Genomic DNA, 22560 nt, shown 5'->3' on the forward strand with positions numbered 1-22560 from the left:
GGCAGAATATTCTGACCGAAACACAAGACATAAGAGTAGAATTAGGCCATTTGGCCCATCTAGCCATGCTCTACAGTTCTATCATGGCTGGTTTATTACTGCTTTCAACCCCATTTGCCTTTTTTCCCCCCCTTAACCCTTACTAATCAATAACCTATCAAACTCTGCTTTAATTATGCTTAATAGCTTGGCCTCCACAGCCGTCCATGGTAATGAATTCCACAGATTCACCTATAAAAAAAATCATCCTCATCTCAGTTCTAAAGGAGCATCCTTCTATTCTGAGGTTGTGCCCTCTTGCCCTGGACTCCCCCACTATAGGAAACGTCCACCCGACCTAGACCTTTCAATATTTGACAGATATTGCAATGAGATCCACCCTCATTCTTCTAAACGCCAGTGAACACAGCCTCAGAGCCATCAAAAATTCCTCTTACAGTGAACCTGTCATTCCCAGGATCATTCTCATGAACCTTCTCTGGACTCTCTCCAATGCCAGCACACCCTTTCTTAGAAAAGAGGCCCAAAATCTGCTGACAATTCAGTGTTTATTTTATTATTCATATGGAATGTGTTAATCACTGGCAAAGCCAGCGTTGATTCTCTCAGCTGCGATTTTGAGGACCTACATTAATCTTTGTCGTTTGTAGTCTGAGTTATGAAGTGTGATAGGACGGGGATTGCTAGTGTTTAGACTGTGTGATAAACAAACCATGTGGAATTAAATCTCTGTTAAAAGCTGTTTAACTGGAAACATTATTGAACTGATTGCAAAATTGTCTAAGAGACCACAAATACACTCAGTTGCCACTTTGTTAGGTACAGGAGTGTACTTAATAAAGTGGTCACAGGAATGGAAGCCGGTATGGTCCTCTGCTCCTACAGCCCATCCACTTCAAGCTTTGACTTGTTGTGCAATCAGACGTTTTCTTCTGTACCCCACTGTTGCAACGTGTGGTTATTTGCATTACTGTCACCTTCCTGTCAGCTTGAACCAGTCTGACCACTCTCTTCTGAGCTCTTTCATTAACAAGGTGTTTTCATCTACAGAACCAGTGCTCACTAGATTTTTTTTTTTTTTGCTTTCCACACTCTTCTCTATAAACCCTAGAGGTTGATGTGCATGAAAATCCCAGAACAATCCCAAAAATTGGCCTTCCCCCCCCGCCCCCAATTTAGAATCTCAACCAGAGGACCAGTCTTGTCCTCCTCCATAATTATCTTAGTCATAGTCATAGTCATAGTCATACTTTATTGATCCTGGGGGAAATTGGTTTTCGTTACAGTTGCACCATAAATAATAAATAGTAATGGAACCATAAATAGTTAAATAGTAATATGTAAATTATGCCAGTAAATTATGAAATAAATCCAGGACCAGCCTATTGGCTCAGGGTGTCTGACCCTCCAAGGGAGGAGTTGTAAAGTTTGATGGCCACAGGCAGGGATGACTTCCTATGATGCTCTGTGCTGCATCTCGGTGGAATGAGTCTCTGGCTGAATGTACTCCTGTGCCCACCCAGTACATTATGTAGTGGATGGGAGACATTGACCAAGATGGCATGCAACTTGGACAGCATCCTCTTTTCAGACACCACTGTGAGAGAGTCCAGTTCCATCCCCACAACATCACTGGCCTTACGGATGAGTTTGTTGATTCTGTTGGTGTCTGCTACCCTCAGCCTGCTGCTCCAGCACACAACAGCAAACATGATCGCACTGGCCACCACAGACTCGTAGAACATCCTCAGCATCGTCCGGCAGATGTTAAAGGACCTCAGTCTTCTCAGGAAATAGAGACGGCTCTGACCCTTCTTGTAGACAGCCTCAGTGTTCTTTGACCAGTCCAGTTTTTTGTCAATTCGTATCCCCGGGTATTTGTAATCCTCCACCATTTCCACACTGACCCCCTAGATGGAAACAGGGGTCACCGGTACCTTAGCTCTCCTCAGGTCTACCACCAGCTCCTTAGTCTTTTTCACCTTAAGCTGCAGATAATTCTCCTCACACCATGTGACAAAGTTTCTTACCGTAGCCCTGTACTCAGCCTCATCTCCCTTGCTGATGCATCCAACTATAGCAGAGTCATCCGAAAACTTCTGAAGATGACAAGACTCTGTGCAGTAGTTGAAGTCCGAGGTGTAAATGGTGAAGAGAAAGGGAGACAAGACAGTCCCCTGTGGAGCCCTAGTGCTGCTGATCACTCTGTCGGACACACAGTCTTGCAAGCACACGTACTGTGGTCTGCCAGTCAGGAAACCAAGAATCCATGACACCAGGTGAGCATCCACCTGCATCGCTGTCAGCTTCTCCCCCAGCAGAGCAGGCTGGAGAAACTGATGGCATCATAATGACTAGATGCAAAGTGTTCCCTGACACAAACTTCTGTCACCTGTCTCATTTCCCAGTAGGAGATCTATTAGGACAATAAGAGATCTCTCTATTTGGGACTTCAGTGTACACATTTGACAAACTCTATTTCATCCAGCCCTTTTACATTATAGGAGGCCCAGTCTTTAGTTGAAAGTTAAATGTTTCTTACAATAGTCTGCGATCTCTCTACAAATTTGCTCCTATAAATCCAGCGGACTATCATATAAAAATGTTGCCACCCCTTTCTTATTCCTCAGTTCCACACATATAGAACATAGAAATATAGCACATTACAGGCCATTCAACCCACAATGTTGTGCCGACCATGTAACCTACTCTAAAAACTGCTGAGAATTTCCCTACCGCATAGCCCTCTAATTTTCTAAGCTCCATATGTACCTATCTTACTAACCCACCTGCCACTTCCTCATCCAGGTCATTTCTAAAATTCACAAAGGGAAGGGATCCCAGAACAGATCCCTACAGAACACCACTGGTCAATGAACTCAATGTAGAATACGAACCATCTTCAACCAGATTAGGTCTCTCCAAATGTTCAAAAATCCTGCCTCTCAGGATCTTCAACAACTTGCCCATCACTGAAGTAAGACTCACTGGTCTATAATTTCTGGGTTATCTCTACTTCCTTTCTTGAACAAGGGAGCAACATTTGCAAACTTCCAGTCCTCTGGTACCTCTCCTGTCCCTACTGACGATGCAAAGATCATTGCCAGAAGCTCAGCCATCTCCTCCCTTGCTTCTCACAGTAGCCCGGGTACATCTCGTCCGGTCCCAGCAACTTATCTAACTTAATACCTTTCAACAGCTCCAGCATATCCTCTTTCTTAATGTCTCCACACGCAAGTATTTCAGTCCACTGAAAGTTATCCCCACAAATGCCAAGGTCCTTTTCACTGGTGAATACTGAAGCATTCATGAATTACCTCTGCTATCTCCTCTGGCTCCCTGCACACGTTTCCACTATCACACCTGATTGGTCCCATTCACACACGGCTCATCCTCTTGCTCTTCACATATTTGTAGAATACCTTTGGGTTTTCCTTAATCCTGCTTTCCAAGGCCTTCTCATGGCCCCTTCTAGCTCTCCTAATTTCATTCTTGAGCTCCTTCCTGGCAGCCTTGTAAATTCCTAAAGCCTAACAGTACCTAGCTTTTTTGAACCTTTCATAAGCTTTTCTTTTCAACTAGATTTTTTACATCCTTTGTACGCATTGTTCTTTTACCCCACCATCCTCTCCCTGCCTCAATGGAACATACCTATGCAGAACACCATGCATATATGAACATTTGCCAGGTTTCTGCTGTGTGGGTGAGCTTTCCAATCTGTCCTGACTGAACACGGCCATGACATTTTCTATGACTAGTAATGCCACTTCTCCTTTAATCCCTTCTGCGCTATCACATCTAAAGCAATGGAACCCTGGACATTGCTACCCACCCTGCCTTTCCTGCAACCAAGTTTCACTAACAGCGGCTGATGATGACGAGTCTTCCATCAGTCCGGGTCGAACATGGATGTTGTGTCCTAGCTGTCTAGGAACTCAAGCCTGGGTACTGTAGCACTAATGGCTGCAATGTCATAGTTCCAGGTGCTGATCCTTGCTTCAAGATCATCCTCCTTTCCTACAATACTCATTGCATTGATATACACACAGCTCAGAATATTAGTCCAACCATGCTCAACATTTTGATTATTGGCTTTGTATGTTGGCTTAAAACCCCTTTCCCTACAACAACTCCGCTATCTGCTCTGGTGTTCCAGTTCCTATTCCCCCGCATACCCTTGACCTGTACAACCAAGTAGCAGAGCAGCAGGTTGCCCTCCAAGTCACAATCCTGAATGGGATCTACTCTGTCCCAACTCTGGAAGAGCCTTTATCTGAAGGATTGTAGCACAAGAAAGCTTCCCCACCACTTAACCCCCCCCCCCCAGGACAATTGAACTTGGTTTGTTTTCTCTGAAGCAGCACAGACTGAGGAGACTTAATGTAAGAAGCTTCTAAGATTACGAGAGGCATGGACAGAGTAGATATTTGGTATCCTCTGTTCCCCAGAGAACACAATGTCTAATGCCAGTGGGCATTCAAGGTGATGGGGGGGGGGTAAGTTCTAATGAGATGTGTGTGGTTTTATATACATGCACAGGGAGCTGGGTGCCTGGAATGTGCTGCTAGCGATGTCAAATATGACAGAAGTGCTTTCGATGGGTTACATGAATATGAAGACAACAGGAATTCTGCAGATGCTGGAAATTCAAGCAACACACACCAAAGTTGCTGGTGAACGCAGCAGGCCAGGCAGCATCTCTAGGAAGAGGTACAGTCGACGTTTCAGGCCGAGACCCTTCATCCTGAATATGAAGAGATTGGAGGGATGTGGGCATTACATTGTAGTGCAACCATTCAAGTAGAGTATGGTACAAGGGGGTATTCCCTTAATGGAGAACGCCAGTGGGCAACTTTCTTTAACGTAGAGAGGCTGATGCCTGTGCAGCCACCACATGGTCCTTGACAGATTGGAGTCAGGATCAAGTTGTGTGGAATGCAAAGTGACCGGGGACCCTTCACTGCTGCAGCCTTCCTCCATCTTCACTACCATTATGATGAGTCATCATCTTCCACCAGCTCCACTGTTCAGGTCTTGGTTGGATCGCTCTTTGTCTGGAACTTTCCTCTTGACCTTAACTCCAATGGTGACCCTACCGGGAGCTAAACTCTGGTCAGCATCGCTCTCGTAATCTCAGGAATTCACAAGCCTCTCCAGCACAACAAGGTGGCAAGCCTTGGGACATTGTGTAGGCAAAACAGATCAGTGTAGTTAGGCATTTAATGACTAGTTTAATTAGCTTGGCACAAGCCTGTTACTGTGTTGTGCTCCTCCATGTTCTAACTAAGGATGGTAGTAAATGCAAACCAACTACAAGAGCACAAGATCATAAGACATAGGAGCAGAATTAAGCCATTCAGCCCATCATCTGCTCTGCCATTCCATCATAGTTGATTTATTATCCCTCAATCCTATTCTCCTGTCTTCTCCCAGTAACCTTTGATGCCCTGACTAATCAATACCAATCAACTTTTGATTTTAAATATACCCAGTGACTTGGCCTTCAGAGCTGTCTATGACAATGAATTCCTCATATTCACTACTCTCTGGCTAAAGATATTGCTCCTCATCTCTTTTCTTAAGGAATGTCTCTCTATTCTGAGGCTGTGCCCTCTGGTACTAGTATCCCTCACTATAGGAAACATCCTCTCCACATCCACTCTATCTGAGCTTTTTAATATTCAATAGATTTCAGTGAGGTCCCCCCGATTCTTCTAAACTCTAGCAAGGACAGGCCCAGAGCCATCAAATGCTCCTCATATGTTAACCCTTTCATCCCTGGGATCATTATCCTAAAGCTCCTTTGAACCATCTCCAATGCCAGCATGTTGTTTCTTTCATAAGGGGCTCAAAACGACTCACAATACCCCAAGCATGAGAAAATCTGCAGATGCTGGAGATCCAAAGCAGTAAACACAAAATGCTGGAGCAACTCAGCGGGCCAGAGTAAACAGTTGATGTTCCAGGCCAAGGCCCTTTCTCAAGCCTGAAGAAGGGTTTCAGCCTGAAACTTCGACTGTATACTCTTTTCCATAGATGCTGCCTGGCCTGCTGAGTTCCTCCAGCATTTCGTGTACCTTACAGTACTCCAAGTGCACTCTGATCAATGGCTTAAAAAGCCTCAGCCAGATTGTGAACAACAAGAAAATAGCACAAGACCTGATTTAAACTCCTTGATAACCCACACAATTTACATTTCAGGAGAATATAAAATGTATGAAGTGGAATGAAAATTCTGATATGTCTATCCAAGGCCTCCCCTACTGTAAAAATGAAGCCACACTCAGATTGGAGGAACCTTATATTCCATCTGGGTAGCCTCCAACTTGATGGCATGAACATTGACTTCTCAAACTTCCGCTAATGCCCCACCTCCCCCTCGTACCCCATCCGTTATTTATTTATATACACACATTCTTTTTCTCTCTCTCCTTTTGCTCCCTCTGTCCCTCTCACTATACCTCTTGCCTCTGGGCTTTCCCCCCCTCCCCCTTTCCTTCTCCCAGGGTCTCCTGTCCCATGATCCTCTCATATCCCTTTTGCCAATCAACTGTCCAGCTCTTGGCTCCATCCCTCCCCATCCTGTCTTCTCCTATCATTTTGGATCTCCCCCTCCCACTTTCAAATCTCTTACTAGCTCTTCTTTCAATTAGTCCTGACGAAGGGCCTCAGCCCGAAACGTCAACTGTACCACTTCCTAGAGATGATGCCTGGCCTGCTGCGTTCACCAGCAACTTTTATGTGTGTTGCTTGAAATTCCAGCATCTGCAGACTTCCTCATGTTTGAAGTGGAATGTATCTGGTATTGCTCTGTTTAGAGGACAGGGAACCTCACAGAGGGCAAGAGGTGAAGAACAATAGAAACTGAAAACAACAGATTAATTCCCTCCTGAGTGCGCCGGGCTGCAAAGTTAACTTCAAAATGCATCTCAGTATGTCATTCGTGTACTTTCTTTTTCTTTTTAAATCTTTTTATTGAGTAAGTATACAAAAAAGGTAAGCCATATAAACATTAATACAATGTTAAAGTATAATAAAATTCCAAAAGGTATCAATACCAAAAAAAATACTACAAACAATGTAATTTAAACATAAGAAACCAAGATAACATAATAGTATACTAAATTTTATATATATCAATGGGAAAAAAAAGAAAAAAATAACCCCAAAAAAAAACCCACCGTGCAACTAACTAAAAGCAAGGCAAAGCAATGGGCTAACTTGAAACCAAACAGAGTTAAACTTAAAATCACGTCCTCAATCCCGACCTCCATTAAAAACAGTGAAAAAAAAACAAGAAGGGTAAATATTACATTAAATGAAAATATCGAATAAAAGGTCCCCAAATCCGTTCAAATTTAAATGAAGAATCATAAAGGTTACTTCTAATTTTCTCCAAATTCAAACATAAAATCGTCTGAGAAAACCAAAAAAAGGTAGTTGGAGCATTAAGCTCTTTCCAATGTTGTAAAATACATCTTTTCGCCATTAAAGTAAGAAATGCAATCATTCTACGGGCTGAAGGGGAAAGATTACTAGAAATTTTAGGTAGTCCAAAGATAGCAGTAATAGGGTGAGGAGAGATATCTATATTTAATACCTTAGAAATAATATTGAAAATATCTCTCCAAAAAGTTTCCAAAGTAGGGCAAGACCAAAACATATGAGTTAAAGAGGCTATCTGCCCCGAACATCTATCACAGAAAGGATTAATATGCGAGTAAAAACGCGCTAACTTATCTTTGGACATATGTGCTCTATGAACCACTCTAAATTGAATTAGGGAATGTTTAGCACAAATAGAGGAAGTATTAACTAATTGTAAAATCTGCCCCCAATCATCCACAGAAATGGTAAGCCCCATTTACAGAATACATTTACAGAAAGCTAAGAGAGATGGAGGTTTAGCATTACCTAATTTTAGATTCTATTATTGGGCTATTAATATTCGACATATGAAATTTTGGTTACTTGACCAGGATATACTATCTATTCCTAAATGGGTAGCATTGGAATTACAATCTGTTCAGGGTTATACACTTGGCTCTATTTTAGGCTCCTCTCTCCCTTTTGATTCAAAACGCCTTAAGCAGGTCTCTAACCCGATAGGTAAATATGCTTTGCGCATTTGGTTTCAATTCAGAAAATTTTTTGATCTTAATCAATTCGGGTTAGCGATTCCTATTTTAGGTAACATATTTTTTCCTCCCTCTTTTACGGATCGCGCTTTTCAAACTTGGAAGACTAAGGGTATTTTACGGTTTTTGGATTTATTTTTAGATGGTTCCCTTATGTCTTTTGAACAATTATCTAATAAATATAACTTATCAAGAATACATTTTTTTAGATATTTACAAGTTAGAAATTTCCTAAGTACTATACTTTCTTCCTTTCCAATGCTTCCTCCTACATATATTTTAGATTCGATAATTAACCTCAATCCATGTCAGAAAGGTGCATCGGCTATGATTTATAATATTATTATGAAACTTAGGAAAGCTCCATTTGATAAGATTAGGGTAGATTGGGAACAGGAATTGGGGCTTACCATTTCTGTCATTCCTGTACTAAGGTCATATTGGACCCTTTGGATGTTCAGGAATGTATCAATTTGTTTTTACAAATGGACTGTCAGTGCCAAAGTTATATCAAGTTCAAGCTCAAGTTTATTGTCACCTGACTATTTATTTATTAAGATACAGTACAGAATTGGCCCTCCAAGCAGTACTGGCCAACAATTCACCTCCGAGTTAATTCTAACCTAATCTGAGGACAAGTTACAATGGCCAAGTAACCTACCAACTGGTAGGTCCTTAGATTGTGGGAGGAAACCAGAGCACCTGGAGGAAACCCACGGAGACACGGGGAAAACTACAAACGCCTTACAGACAGCGGCATAAATTGCACCAGCATCGCTGGTACTGTAAAGTGTTGTGTTAACCATGCCGCCCCTAACATACAACCAAACTAAACAACGTTCCTGTAGACCACGGTGCACCCACAAAACATATATCACGCATAGGATTTGTTACCACAAATAATTTAATAAAATATAATTCAAAGTGCATCAAAAGATCATTTTAATTGAATAAAACACTGAGGCATCCTGACGGCTCCAGGAGTGGAGAGTCACCAGCAGCCTTATAGGAAATGTCTGGGCAAGGCTACCACAGTCATTACGAAGTTGCAATTAAATCCTACAAATCCGGCAGGCATACCATACACTTCACTTTCAGTACGAGAGCGCCTTAGAAAGCTTACCAGATGTTCCAAACTTCGGAAGCAGGCATCGACTACCATCAATTTCCATCTCTCTTCCAATGTCTCCGGGAGGGGGAGGTACACATAGTAACCCAGGAGTATACCGACCACGGCGAGGGAAAGTAGTCTGGTTCCCATGCTCGCTCTGCCCCCAAGAGATTACCTCGGATAAGGTACCACACAAAGATGAGAAGATCAAAAAATAAACTGACTTGGGCAGTCTCACCGAGCTGCCACGGGAGAGACAAAGGTGAGGTTCAATTTTGCTAAGCGGATGTGATAGAGATCTGATGACATTGTTCAGTCACTGGTAGCCGTCGAGGAGCAACCTCTTGTCGGTGAGATTGCTTCCACACTGCTGCTGAGATTTGTGTTCCGAAGAACTCGACCTCAACGCGAAGCTACCGAAGTGTGTACAGCGAATAACGCTGCCTGTAACAAGTTAAACGGGGCAGTGCCGGCCCTTTAAAATAACTTTAACGTGATGAAGTGGGAGGGGGAGGTGCTAAATCTTCGGGACCCTTGATTACTCCCCGCATGCTAAGTATTAGCGAATCATTCCCGGGGTGTTGTTTTAAATACTGACACTGTCCCGGGGAGCTACTGAACTGCCGGAATATTTCCAAGCAAGGAAGACAGAAAACAGGAGAGCAGACACTCAGTGACCAATTTATTAGTTATCTTCTGTACCTAATAAAATAGCCACTGAGTGCAGGTTCGTGGTCTTCTGCTGCTGAGCCCATCCTCTTCAAGGTCGGACGTGTTGTGTGTTCAGAGATGTTTATTTTTGTTTTACACACCGCTGTTGTAGTGTGGTATTTGAGTTACTGTCGCCTTCCTGTCAATCCGGCCATTCTCCTCTGACCTTTCTCATTGACGGGTCACTTAGATCACATTTCACATGGTGCATAAAAGCATGCAGGCATGGTCTAGATGTTCAGTTGTTCAGACCAAACATCAGAATAGGGAAGAGCTGCATTCTAAGTGACTTTGACCGTGGAATGATTGTTGGTGCCAGACAGGGTGGTCAGAGTATCTCAGAAACTGCTGATCTTGGAATTTCAGGCACAACAGTTTCTAGAGTTTACAGAAAGAGGTACAAAAATAAACAAGAAACATCCAGTGAGCAGCAGTTCAGTAAGCTAAAGCACCTTGTTAATAAGAGTGGCCAGACTGGGCCAAGCTGACAGGAAGGTGACAGTAACTCAAATAACCACAGAAAAGCAGCAAGCTTTTCAGTATCTATACTTACACATTTCTCCTGGTTTCCATGTTTAAATTCGTCAGCTGTTCATTTCACAGGACTGAAATAGCATCAGTGATGCCTTTGTGGGCTCCCAGGAGTTTCTGGAAGAACATTCCTTACAATCACATTGGAGTAATCTTTCTGCTCTGCATATTATTACACTGTGATCTTCTGCAGCCAATAGGAATAGTTCAGATTATGTGCTCTATCATCGAACAAGATACTGAAGGTACAGGATCACTCTGTTATCCACGCCTCCGGGAACTTATCCAAATTTCTCTTTGATTGAGAATTGTGAAGTAATACAGTCCTTCGGCCCTAATCTTCCATGTTGACTAAGGTCCCCACCTAAGCTAGTCACATTTGCCACATTTAGCCCATATCTATGTTAGCCTTTTCTATCAATGTCTTAAATGTCACTTCATATGACAGCTCATTCCATACACACACTAAACTCCCCATGAGGAAATCACCTCTCAAACCCTTTTTAAAATTTATCCCTCGCACCCTAAACCTGTGCCTTCTAGTTTTTTAATTCCCTTCTCTGAGAGGACTCACAGGCACTCAGACAGATGGAATTTTTAAATTAGAACCACTTTTTCCAAATGTTCGACATATCAGAATCTAAAGCTTTTGATTCCATACTTCACCAGCTTGTGGACCATCATGTGAGAATTTAATTACAAAACTGTTACCAAAAATCCAAGGTAATTGTCACAATAACACCAAAAGTCAACTAATTTGATCAAAGTTCCAAACCTTTCACCTTGCTTTATTTATTTGACTTTGTATCAATCTTTAGACTATTCATTGGCCCGTATATTTAAGACAACAAGATATAGGAGCAGAATTAGCCCAGCTGGCCCATTGAGTCTGCTCTGCCATTAAATCATGGCTGATCCTTTCTTTCCCCTCTCCTCAGCCCCACTCCCTGGCCTTCACCTTGTAACCTTTGATACTGTGGCCAATCAAGAACCTATCAATCTCTGCCTTAAATATGCCCAGCCTCCACAGCTGCCTGTGGTAACTAATTCCACAACTTCACCATCCTCTGGCTAAAGAAATTTCTCCTCATCTGCTTTAAATGGATGCCCCTCTGTCCCAAGGCTGTGCCCTCTTGTCCTGGACCACCCCCACTATGAGAAAGACCTTTTCCACATCTACTCTCTCTAGGCCTTTCAATATTCGAAAGGATTCAGCGAGATCCCCCTAGTCCTTCTAAATTCCAATGAGTAAAGATCCAGGGCATCAAACATTCCTTGTATGTTAACTGTTTTATTCCTGGAATCATCCTTGTGAACTTCATCTGAATCCTCTGCAATGCCAGCTCATCTTTTCTTAGATGCGGAGCACAAAACTGTTCACAATATTCAAGTAAGGCTCCACGAGTACCTTAGCATCACATCCCTGCTCTTGTATTCTAGACCTCTTGATATGAATGCTAACATTGCATTGCCTTCCTCATTACCAACTCAACCCACAAGTAAACCTTTAAAGTGTTCTGCACAAGAATTCTTAAGTCCCTTTACATCCCAGATTTTTGGATTTTCTCCCCATTTAAAAATATTCTGCACATTTATTTCTTCTACCAAAGTGCATGACCTCAAATTTTCCAACATTATATGTCATTTGCCACATTGTTTCCCATTCTCATAATCTGTCTAAGCCCTTCTGCTTTTTTTTAGTGTGTCACACCAGACAGTCAGCCATTCTTGTCTGGTGAGTGGTGTCAGGATTGGTCTCCTCGGATTAACCGGGTCACGATATGAATGTTCCTGACTCGACCCTTGTTTTTTTTTTCTTATGAGGCCAAGTGGCTAGCTCGATGCTCAACCCAGCATGGATGGAAAGCGTGCTCGGGGGTGGTGGTCTGACTTGGATTCAAACTCAGGAGCCTTCGCTCCGGAGTCCGGCACTGATGCCATTGCGCCACCAGCCTGCCAGCCCTTCTGCTGCCTTCTTGTTTCTTCATCACTATCTGTCCCTCCAGCAATGTTTGTATCATCTACAGATGTGGCAACAAAGCTAACTACTCCATCATCTAAATCATTGATATACAACATAAAAAGAAGTGATCCCAGCACTGGCCCCTGCGGAACATCATTCGTCACTGGCAGCCAACCGGAAAAAGATCCTTTTATTCCCACTTGCTGCCTCCTACCAACCAGCCAATGGTATAATCATGCTAGTAACTTTCCTGTAATACCATGGGCTCTTAATTTGGTAAGCAGCCTCATATGTGGCACCTTGGCAAAGGCCTTCTAAAAATTCAAATATACAACATCTATTGCATCCTCTTTATCTATCCTACTTGTAAACTCCTCAACGAATTCCAATAGGTTCATCAGGCAAGATTTTCCCTTAGGGAAACCATGCAGACTTTATCCTATCTTGTCCTGTGTCAGCAAGTACTCCATAACCTGAACCTTAATAATTGACTCCAACATCTTCCCAACAACTGAGGTCTGGCTAACTGGTCTATAATTTCCTTTCTGCTGCCTCCCTCCATTCTTAAAGAGTGGAGTGACATTTCCAATTTTCCAGTCCTTTGGAACCATGCCAATCTCCGATGATTCCTGAAAGATCATCCCAATCCTCTATCTTCCTGCTTTGTTGTATGCCCTCTTTTGCTCTTACATTAACTTTGACTTCCCTTGGCAGCAACAACTATATTATTTTGCCATTTCAGTATTTCTTTGTGGTTGGAGTGCATCTATCCTGCACCTCCCTCACTTTTCCCAGTATCCCAGGCCACTGCTGCTCTGCTGTCATCCCTGCCAGCACCTCCTTCCATTAGCTTACTCAGCCGAAATACTGCTATGTCAGACTTTACTTTCTCCCTATCAAATTTCAAGTTGAAATTAACTGTATTGAGTTCATTTGCTCTGCTGAAGGGTCTCACCCGAAACATCGACTATAATCTTTTCCACAGATGCTCCCTGGCCTGCTGAGTTCCTCCCGCATTTTGTGTCTATTGCCTGGATTTCCAGCATCTGCAGACTTTCTCTTGTTTTTAAGTTCTTTGTTGCACCTGTGCATATATGTGTATGGCAATAAACACAACATTGACTTTGGGTATTAGAGGTAAAAAATAGCCCAGGCACCTGGTACCCCAGTACACCATTTGCTACTGTTGCTTGTGTTCAGTGGTAAAGAATTCCAAAGACTCCCTGCCATCCGAATGAAGTTCCCTCATCTCATCTTATGCCTTCCACCCCCCCTCATCCCCCAATGTTCCTTGTCCTCCTCCCACACCTTCTCCAGGCTACTGCTCCACTGTGGACCACTTCCTGAAACTCTTCATCTTCCTGTTGTCCTGCAACAACTCCAGCTCTTTGCTGACCATTTGAGAACCCTTCCACTGTCCAGTCGGCGACCTCTGTCTGCCCCCACTTCTGCACAGCGTTTCAGTGATTTACAGTATTCAAGGCCAGACGCTGTTCAGATGCTCCAGAGGGCTATTCCTCAGACACTACAGACTTGCGTAAAAAAAAGAGATTAGATTAGCTGAGCATTACTTGTCACATGCCCATCGGAGCGTACAGTGAAGTGTGTCATATTGCATCAAATCAAATCAGTGAGGGCGTGCTGGGGTCAGCCCACAAGTGTGGCCACGCTTCTTGCGCCAATATAACACGCGCACAACTCACTACCCATAATCTGTACGCGTTTGGAATGTGAGAGGGAACAGAAGAACTTGAAGGAAACCCACTTAGTCATGAGGAGAACATACAAACAATTTACAGACAGCAGCAGGAACAGCTCTTACAGCCGGCTGCTGTAAATGTTGCACTAACTGGTACAATACAGTACAAAAGTCTTAGGCACATCTAAGACTTTTGCAAAGGGCTGTAGTAATTTTATGTATTGCACTGTACTGCAAACAAAAACAGATTTCATGGCAAATGCAAGTGATGATAAACCTGATTCCGACAGGGTTCTCCATTGTGGACAGAGAGTGGGAAGGAGTGGGGGGAGGGCAAGGAGAGGGGAATCATGGTTGGGAAAACGGGAAGGGAGAGGAGAGAGAATGGGAAGCATCAAAGTGACATTCTGTAGTGATCAATAAATCAGTTGTATGGAATCTAAAGACCTTGCCTAATGTCTCAGGGCTGGCTGTGTCTGCACTGCACCCACACCAACCCCATCCTTGGCACTCCTCTGCCACCTGCCCCACACCCCTCCCCTGGTGCTCCACACTCATCATTTAAAAAACTTTAGCTGCCGCCAGGCTTAAACTCATGTTGGCAAATACAGTACCGTGCGAAAGTCTTAGGCTCCCTGGCTACAGCATATATACGTGTCTAAGACTTTTGCACAGTACAGTATGTTACTATGCCGCCCAAATTTTTAAAGATAAAATGCTTCCTTCTGCCTATTTTGGCTACAGTCTCTGCTGCCTTTACATTTCTATTTTATGTCATTCCTGATGAATGATGCAGAGATTCGTTTTGCATATGAATGTCTGATAGATTAATTTGCAGTTCCATTTCACAATGCCAGGAGGGAATCGCACACAAGCCTCTTTCAACAAAGTAATTAAATGCCTTGAAGTAAAGATTTATGGGTTTTGAGCATTACCATTAGTAACTCAAATATAGGTTTATTAATTAGCCTACAGACTTCCTAACAGCCTGCTATTTTTCCACTTCATTAACTTCAGCCTTAGATTTCTTGCTGCTGTGTGACCTCAAGTCATTGCTTACCAAAGTTTAACATACATCTATTATCAAAGTATGTAAACTGCACACAACCTTGAGATTCATCTTATTGCAGGCAGCCACTAAACAAACACAATAGAACCATTAAACCCCCTCTTACAACAAAGACTGTCAAACACTCAAAGTGTGTACAAAAAGTACAAATCGTGCAACAATAAAAATGTAAACAAATAACACACAGAACACAAAGTCCCCAAAAGTGAGTCCATATAACTGAGCTTTTAAATATATCAGGGCACCTTTGATCCTTGCAAACTCCAAACTGTAATCACAAGACTCTGGTTTTTAAAATTAGCAATAGGCAACAACATTTAAATTAAAATAGGACCAGGGATATGTTCAAATCTAAGTTAGATGTTTACAAACATACACACACTCGAAGTTTTAGGAACAGCTTCTAAGCCTCCTTCAGGTTGCTGAGTGAACCATTACCACCATCTCACTGTTTTAGTTCTCATTTTACCTATTCAGTGTTAATGGTCTTCTGCTGCTGTAGCCCATCCACTTCAAGGTTTGACATGTTCTGCATTCAGAGGTGATCTTCTGCACATCACTGTTGTTATATGTGATTATTTCAGTTACCGCTGCCTTTCTGTCAGTGTAAACCAGTCTGGCCATTCTCCTCTGACTGGTCTCATTACAAAGGCATTTTCACCCACCAGGATGTCACTCACCGGATATGCTGTGCTTCCCACAGCATTCTCAGTAAACTCTAGAAACTGTCGTGTGTGAAAATTCCAGGCGATCAGCAGTTTCTGAGATACTGAAACCACTCCTTCTGGCACAAGCCATCATTGCCTGATCTAAGTCACTGAGATCACATTTCTTCCCCATTCCAGTGAATGGTCTGAACAACAACTTGACCATGTCTGCAAGCTTTTATGTATTGAGTTGCTGCCACATGACTGGCTGATCAGATATTTGCATTAACAAGCATGTGTACAGGTGAACCTAACAGAGTGGCCACTGAGTGTATATTTAACCTGAAGCTGCGTCAATTAGCAGTAGATACAAGGATCAGGAGAAAAAGTTAAGGTTATAATAAGGAAGTACATGGGGAATATTTATTTATGTTTTTAATTTATTGAGATACAATGTGAAATAAGCCCTTCTGACCCTTCGAGCTGTGCCATCCGGCAAGCACTGATTTAACCCTAGCCTAATCACAGGACAATTTGCAATGACCAATTAACCTAGCGACTGGTACATCTTTGGACTGTGGGAGGAAACAGGAGCACCCGGAGGAAACCCACATAGTCACGGGGAGAACTTATTGAAAACAGCGGGAAACGAATTCAACCTAGGTCACTGGGTACTGTAAAGTGTGCTAACCACTACACTGCTGTGCCACCACAAAATTTGGGATGATATTTTTAAGCAGGGATAGAATTCACTGCCGTGAGGGTGATGGAAGCAAAGTTAATGGGAGTTTTCTAAACAGAGTTGGATATAGGCTTTCATGAAAATAACTTGCTGGTCAGCAGGCAAAGAATAAGTGAATAGAAAGCATTAACGGAGCTGACTTTGACTGAATTAGTGGAATAGACTCCATTCTGTGCTGTAGTTCATGACCTTGAGTTGGTCCTCGAACTATTGAATTTCCTATTACCACCACTCTCTTCTCCCTAATCCCACGCTTCTAGGCCACAGAACCAGACTCAGTGACAAAGATCTGGTCACTGTTTTCCCTTTCCCTTCACCAACAGTATCCAAAGTTGTTATTGAAGAAATGACCACTTAGCCAAACTTTGTGTCCTTTTTTTTATTCTGGAGACGTCCGTAATCTCTCCCGCCCTCTCCTTCCGTTTTACAAAAGGGAACGAATCACAAAAGGTTGCTTTGCAGGTGCAGCAGGCTATCAAGAAGGCAAATGGGATGTTGGCCTTCATTGCTAGAGGGATTGAATTTAAGAGCAGGGAGGCTATGCTGCAACTGTACAGGGTACTGGTGAGGCCGCATCTGGAGTACCGCATGCAGTTCTGGTCTCCTTACTTGAGGAAGGATATACTGGCTTTAGAGAAGGTACAGAGAAGATTCACCAGGTTGATTCCAGAGATGAGGGGGTTAGACTATAAAGAGAGATTGAGTCACCTGGGACTGTACTCACCGGGATTCAGAAGAATGAGAGGAGATCTTATAGAAACATGTAAAATTATGAAAGGGATAGATAAGATAGAGTCAGAAAAGCTGTTTCCACTGGTAGGTGAGACTAGAACTAGGGAACATAGCCTCAAAATTCGGGAGAGTACATTTAGGACGGAGATGAGGAGGAACTGCTTTTCCCAGAGGGTGGTAAATCTGTGGAATTCTCTGCCCAATGAAGCAGTGGACGCTACCTCAGTAAATATATTTAAAACAAGGTTGGATATATTTTTGCGTAGTAGGGGAATTAAGGATTGTAGTGAAAAGGCAGGTAGGTGAAGATGAGTCATAATCAGCCACATCAGCCATGATCTTATTGAATGGCAGTGCAGGCTCGATGGGCCTGATGGCCTACTCCTGCTCCTATGTCTTATGTTCTTATGTTTACTTTATCCATACTTTTCCAAGCTGTTGAAACCACCACCTATGATTTAGATTAAAGCCCTATCCATTCTTCTGTGATTCTAAACTCCCCTGAGCAAAAGAGTGACTTTGATCCGGTAAGATTCCTCTGAGAGGTGATTTTAGGTTGTTAGCAGGGCAGGGGATTGTTGGGAGCAGTCAACCATTCTCGCAGAGGCTCATTTTAGCACTGATGTCGCTGTAGTTGAATCAGAGACACAGCATTCCTAAGGAACTCAGCAGATCAGGAGGCACAAAAAGAGAACATCTGCAGATGCCGGAAATCCAAGTAGCACACACAAAATGCTGGAGGAATTCAGCAGGCCAGGCAGCATCAATGGAAAAGAGTAAACAGCCAACAGTTTGGGCGAGACCCTTCACCAGGACTGGGAAAAAACAGAATGAGAAGTTGGAGCAAGAAGGTGGGGAGAAGTGAGGAAGAAGTACAGGTCGACCTTCATTAATCTGACTACCTGTAATCTGGATCCTTCGATAATCTGGCACTGATTATGCTTAATGTGATCCTTCTATAATTCGGCATTTTGACTAATCCGGCACTCCTCAGGTCCAGTGGTGTTGGATTAGTGAAGGTCGACCTGTACAACAAAACCTTTCCACAATTTACAAGACCTAAGTTTGGAACCTGATAGAATACAAGACATTGGTGAAAGACTTTGTACAATTTTGACTACCTTGTTGTAAGAGGCGTCATAAAGCAGGAAAGAGTGCAATGAAGAGTTTAGAGAATATTGCCAGGGCCCAAGCGTCTGAGTTATAGGGAGAAGTTGGGCAGGCTAGATCTTCCTCGGAGCAATGGAGACTGAAGGGCGACTTCATAGAGGTGTATAAATTTATAGAGGACGCAGATGGAGTGTGTGCAAACTGTCTTTTTCTCAGGAAAAAAATCAAAAATGAGAGGACATAAATTTAAGGTGAGAGGGGGAAGATTTAAAAAGGACCAAAGGGGCAACTGCTTCTGCAGAGTAAGATAACTCTATGGAACAAGCTGCAAGAGCAAATAGGTGATGAAAATACAGAAACATTTAAAAGATTCTTTTAAATGGCCTTTTATGTATTGGCGAGACCCGACGCAGACTGGGAGACTGCTTTGCTGAACACCTACGCTCTGTCCGCCAGAGAAAGCAGGATCTCCCAGTGGCCACACATTTTAATTCCACATCCCATTCCCATTCTGACATGTCTATTTATGGCCTCCTCTACTGTAAAGATGAAGCCACACTCAGGTTGGAGGAACAACACCTTATATTCCGTCTGGGTAGCCTCCAACCTGATGGCATGAACATCGACTTCTCTAATTTCCGCTAATGCCCCACCTCCCCCTCGTACCCCATCTGTTACTTATTTTTATACACACATTCTTTCTCTCAGTCTCCTTTTTCTCCCTCTGTCCCTCTGAATATACCCCTTGCCCATCCTCTGGGTCCCCCCCCCGTCTTTCTTCCCGGACTTCCTGTCCCATGATCCTCTTGTATCCCTTTTGCCTGTCACCTGTCCAGCTCTTGGCTCCATCCCTCCCCCTCCTGTCTTCTCCTATCATTTTGGATCTCCCCCTCCCCCTCCCACTTTCAAATCCCTTACTCACTCTTCCTTCTGTTAGTCCTGATGAAGGGTCTCGGCCTGAAACGTCGACTGCACCTCTTCCTAGAGATGCTGCCTGGCCTGCTGCGTTCACCAGCAACTTTTATGTGTGTTGCTAAAAGATTCTTCAACAGGTGAGGCTTAGAGGGAAATAAGCCAAATAATCCGGCACTGATTATGCTTAATGTAATCCTTCTGTAAATCGGCATTTTCACTAATCCGGCACACCTCAGGTCCCAATGGTGCCGGATTAGTGAAGGTCGACCTGTACAAGGTGGTAGGTGATAGGTGAAACTGGGAGGGGGAAAGGGGCTAAGTAAAGAACTGGGAATCTGATTGGTGAAAGAGATAAAGGGCTGGAGATACGGGAGGATAGAAGGCCATGGAAGAAAGTGAAGGGGAAGGAGTACCAGAGGGAGGTGATGGCAGGGAAGGAGATAAGGTGAGAGAGGGGAATGGGAATGGGAATGGTGAAGTTGAAGGGACTGATGAATACCCTCAGCCTGAAATGATGACAGGGTGATATTTCTCTTCATCGTTGCTGCCTGACCAGTTGAGTTTGTAAAACATTTTTGTGTATTTCTCAATATTTCCAGTATCTGCAGAATCACTTTTGCCTTTGCAGTTGTATCTGGTTTAAAACATTGCTGGGAATTTGATTATATAATCCTTTGCTTCTAGCCAATAACCATTTGTTCTTCAATGTCGCACTGCCCTATCTTCCTGTGCCAATCAGATTATGAATTGTTCCTCATTATGATTCCTCGTTACTAGTCATGCAGCTCCAAAATGTTGATTATGTAAGTCCATATGTTCCTAGGTTGACTTTATTGTCGAACTATGTATGTACAATACAACTCTGATATTTGTCTACTCCAGATAGCCATTAAATACAGAATGACCATGGATGTTGATGAAAGAAAAGATATCAACTCCCCCCACCGCATTATGGAAAAGAAAAAAAACTCACAGACCCCAAACTCCTCCCTCCCCAAGCAAAAAAAAACAGCCACAATAACTTTCACCAACCCCTTACGCATAGCAATCACCGACAACTTCACTCACAGCAAATTACAGTGACAGTAGCACCAAATCCCCAACACCCCCCACACAAAAATTAACATATCACCCACCTGCCAGTAGTCCACAAGAAAGAAAACACCGAAAACTGAACGAAGCCGATATAAAATACAGTCCGATCATCACACAGATCTCAGAATACGGGAAACGTCTTTTTGCCCGCATGTGTGGAGAGCAGCCGCGCAAACTCAGTCCTTCTGTAAAAAGTGGCCGCCAACCCACGTCCTAACACTGCCAATCTGGGGCCAAATGCACTGACACAGGTCTGAACGAATCTGACCCAGGCCACTCAGAAATAAAATTATTGTGACACAGAGGGAAGTATCAATTTACTTTTGAATAGGGGTTGAAAGGGATGAATTTACTTTGAACTTTGAATTTTGTGTTGCCCATTGCATTTTCTCTCGCAGTTTTATTCCCAGCCCTGCCTTGTTTGCAGAACTTCAGCATGTGGACACTGCAGTGCAGAATCGTGAGCAGCTTTGGGCTCCTTGTCTAAGAAAGGATGTGTTGGCTTTGGTCCAGGTTCACGAGAATGAAAGGGATAACATATGAGGAGCATTTTATGCCTCTGGACCTGTACTGACTGTTTAGAAAACTGAGGGGGATCTCATTGAAATACCCTTTGTATATCAGATATTGAGAGGACTAGATACCATGGATGTGGAGAGAATGCTCCCTATGTTGGGGAAGTCTAGGACTAGAGGAACAAGGGAGAATCTCGATAAACCTATTGGGAAGAAGGCAGGTGAATACGGTAGAGAGGAATACTACAGCAGCCATGAAGGAATGGCCTAATTCTCCTCCTATGTCTTATGGTCTTATGCAGACATGTATGGTTTAACTGTAGCAAAAAGAAACTGAGGTCTTGGCACTACCTTGTGCAACCAGACAGGACTGCAAACTTTTCAAACATGTCAAGACAACTACACCTGAGCCAAGAACTGACACCTTCTGCTCAGTTAATTCAGTTTTCATGCAGTCTATCTTTTCATTTCTCCTTAAGATGCCAATCTAATTCATTAAATGCACAAGAGATACAAAATCAAGGAAGCACTATAAATGCAGCAACTTTGAATAACCTAGCCCATGAATTCTACTCTCGTTTTGATGGAAGCACTTGAGCATTTTCCTGAAGTGCACACATCACAGAAGGTAATTAGAAACAGTAGGTACAGCAAGTCAGGGTGGAAGGGAATGTATTAAGATGATGCCTCAATGAGTCAAGATTGTTTAATATCATTTTCTGTACATAATGTAAGGAAAACAGAATAATTATTGCTCCAGGTCCACTGCCTCCATCACTGTGATCTAAATTCTCCATCTTGTCTACCACAGTCGATAGGAAATATCATCGTGTGTTTGACGTGAAGCAAATTGTTGAAACTGGGTTTTCTGGCATTAATGTCAGTAACGTACTTTTCCGTCTCCTTATACTTGCCTCTAAATATTCCATTCAGTTTTGATCATTCTCTGAGTTTTTTAAAGCCTCATTGGTTTACTCGATAGCTTTGTGAGCGTGGTTGATTTTTAATAGGGTGGTGATCTCGTACTCACTGAATATCGAATTCCGGTAAGAAACAGCGGGTGGATGACCTCTTTGTTAAATTTTCTCCACTTGAATGATAGTGGAAGAATTTGTAAATTAATCCTGTAATTAGCTTGCAGTGACAATCACTATGATAGCAGCTGATCTTCAGCCCCACTTCATACAGAACACTGAAGCCAGAACAAGCCTTTTAGCACATGATGTCTGCTGCATTGAATAACATTACAACAGGTGTGTTCTATTCGTTTTTAGGCCGAGATAGAATGAATGTGGAGAAGATGTTTCCTATAGTGGGGAATCTAGGACCAGAGGACACAGCCTCAGACAGGACACCCCTTTAGGACAGAGATGAGGAGAAATTTCTTTAGCCAGATGTTGGTGAATCTGCGGAGGCCAAATCATTGGTATATTTTAATTGGAGGCTGTTAGCTTCTTGATTATTAAGGGCATCAAAGATTACAAGGAGAAAAGGGACTGGGGTTGGGAGGGAAAATAAATCAGTCATGATGGAATGGCTTAATTCTGCTCCTATATTTTATGCTCTAATATTTTGTACACTT

General features: G+C 42.9%; 1 protein-coding gene across 4 annotated transcripts in view; it reads right to left on the bottom strand.

Moving 5' to 3' along the window:
• LOC134344730 (arylacetamide deacetylase-like) overlaps positions 1–15890 on the bottom strand; it is a 58325-nt gene extending 42435 nt beyond the window's left edge. For 3 of the 4 annotated variants that reach the window (XM_063044812.1, XM_063044810.1, XM_063044809.1), the window contains exon 1: positions 9262–10371. In XM_063044812.1, coding sequence (XP_062900882.1) covers positions 9262–9310 — 49 coding nt within the window. In that variant the 5' untranslated portion in view covers positions 9311–10371. Of the gene's footprint in view, positions 1–9261; positions 10372–15691 lie in introns of those variants that run through there. The other variant, XM_063044811.1, reaches the window with a different exon arrangement.
• Positions 15891–22560: the final 6670 nt, after the last annotated feature.

The sequence above is a fragment of the Mobula hypostoma genome, chromosome 4, assembly GCF_963921235.1.
Source record: "Mobula hypostoma chromosome 4, sMobHyp1.1, whole genome shotgun sequence".
Classification (NCBI taxonomy): domain Eukaryota; kingdom Metazoa; phylum Chordata; class Chondrichthyes; order Myliobatiformes; family Myliobatidae; genus Mobula; species Mobula hypostoma.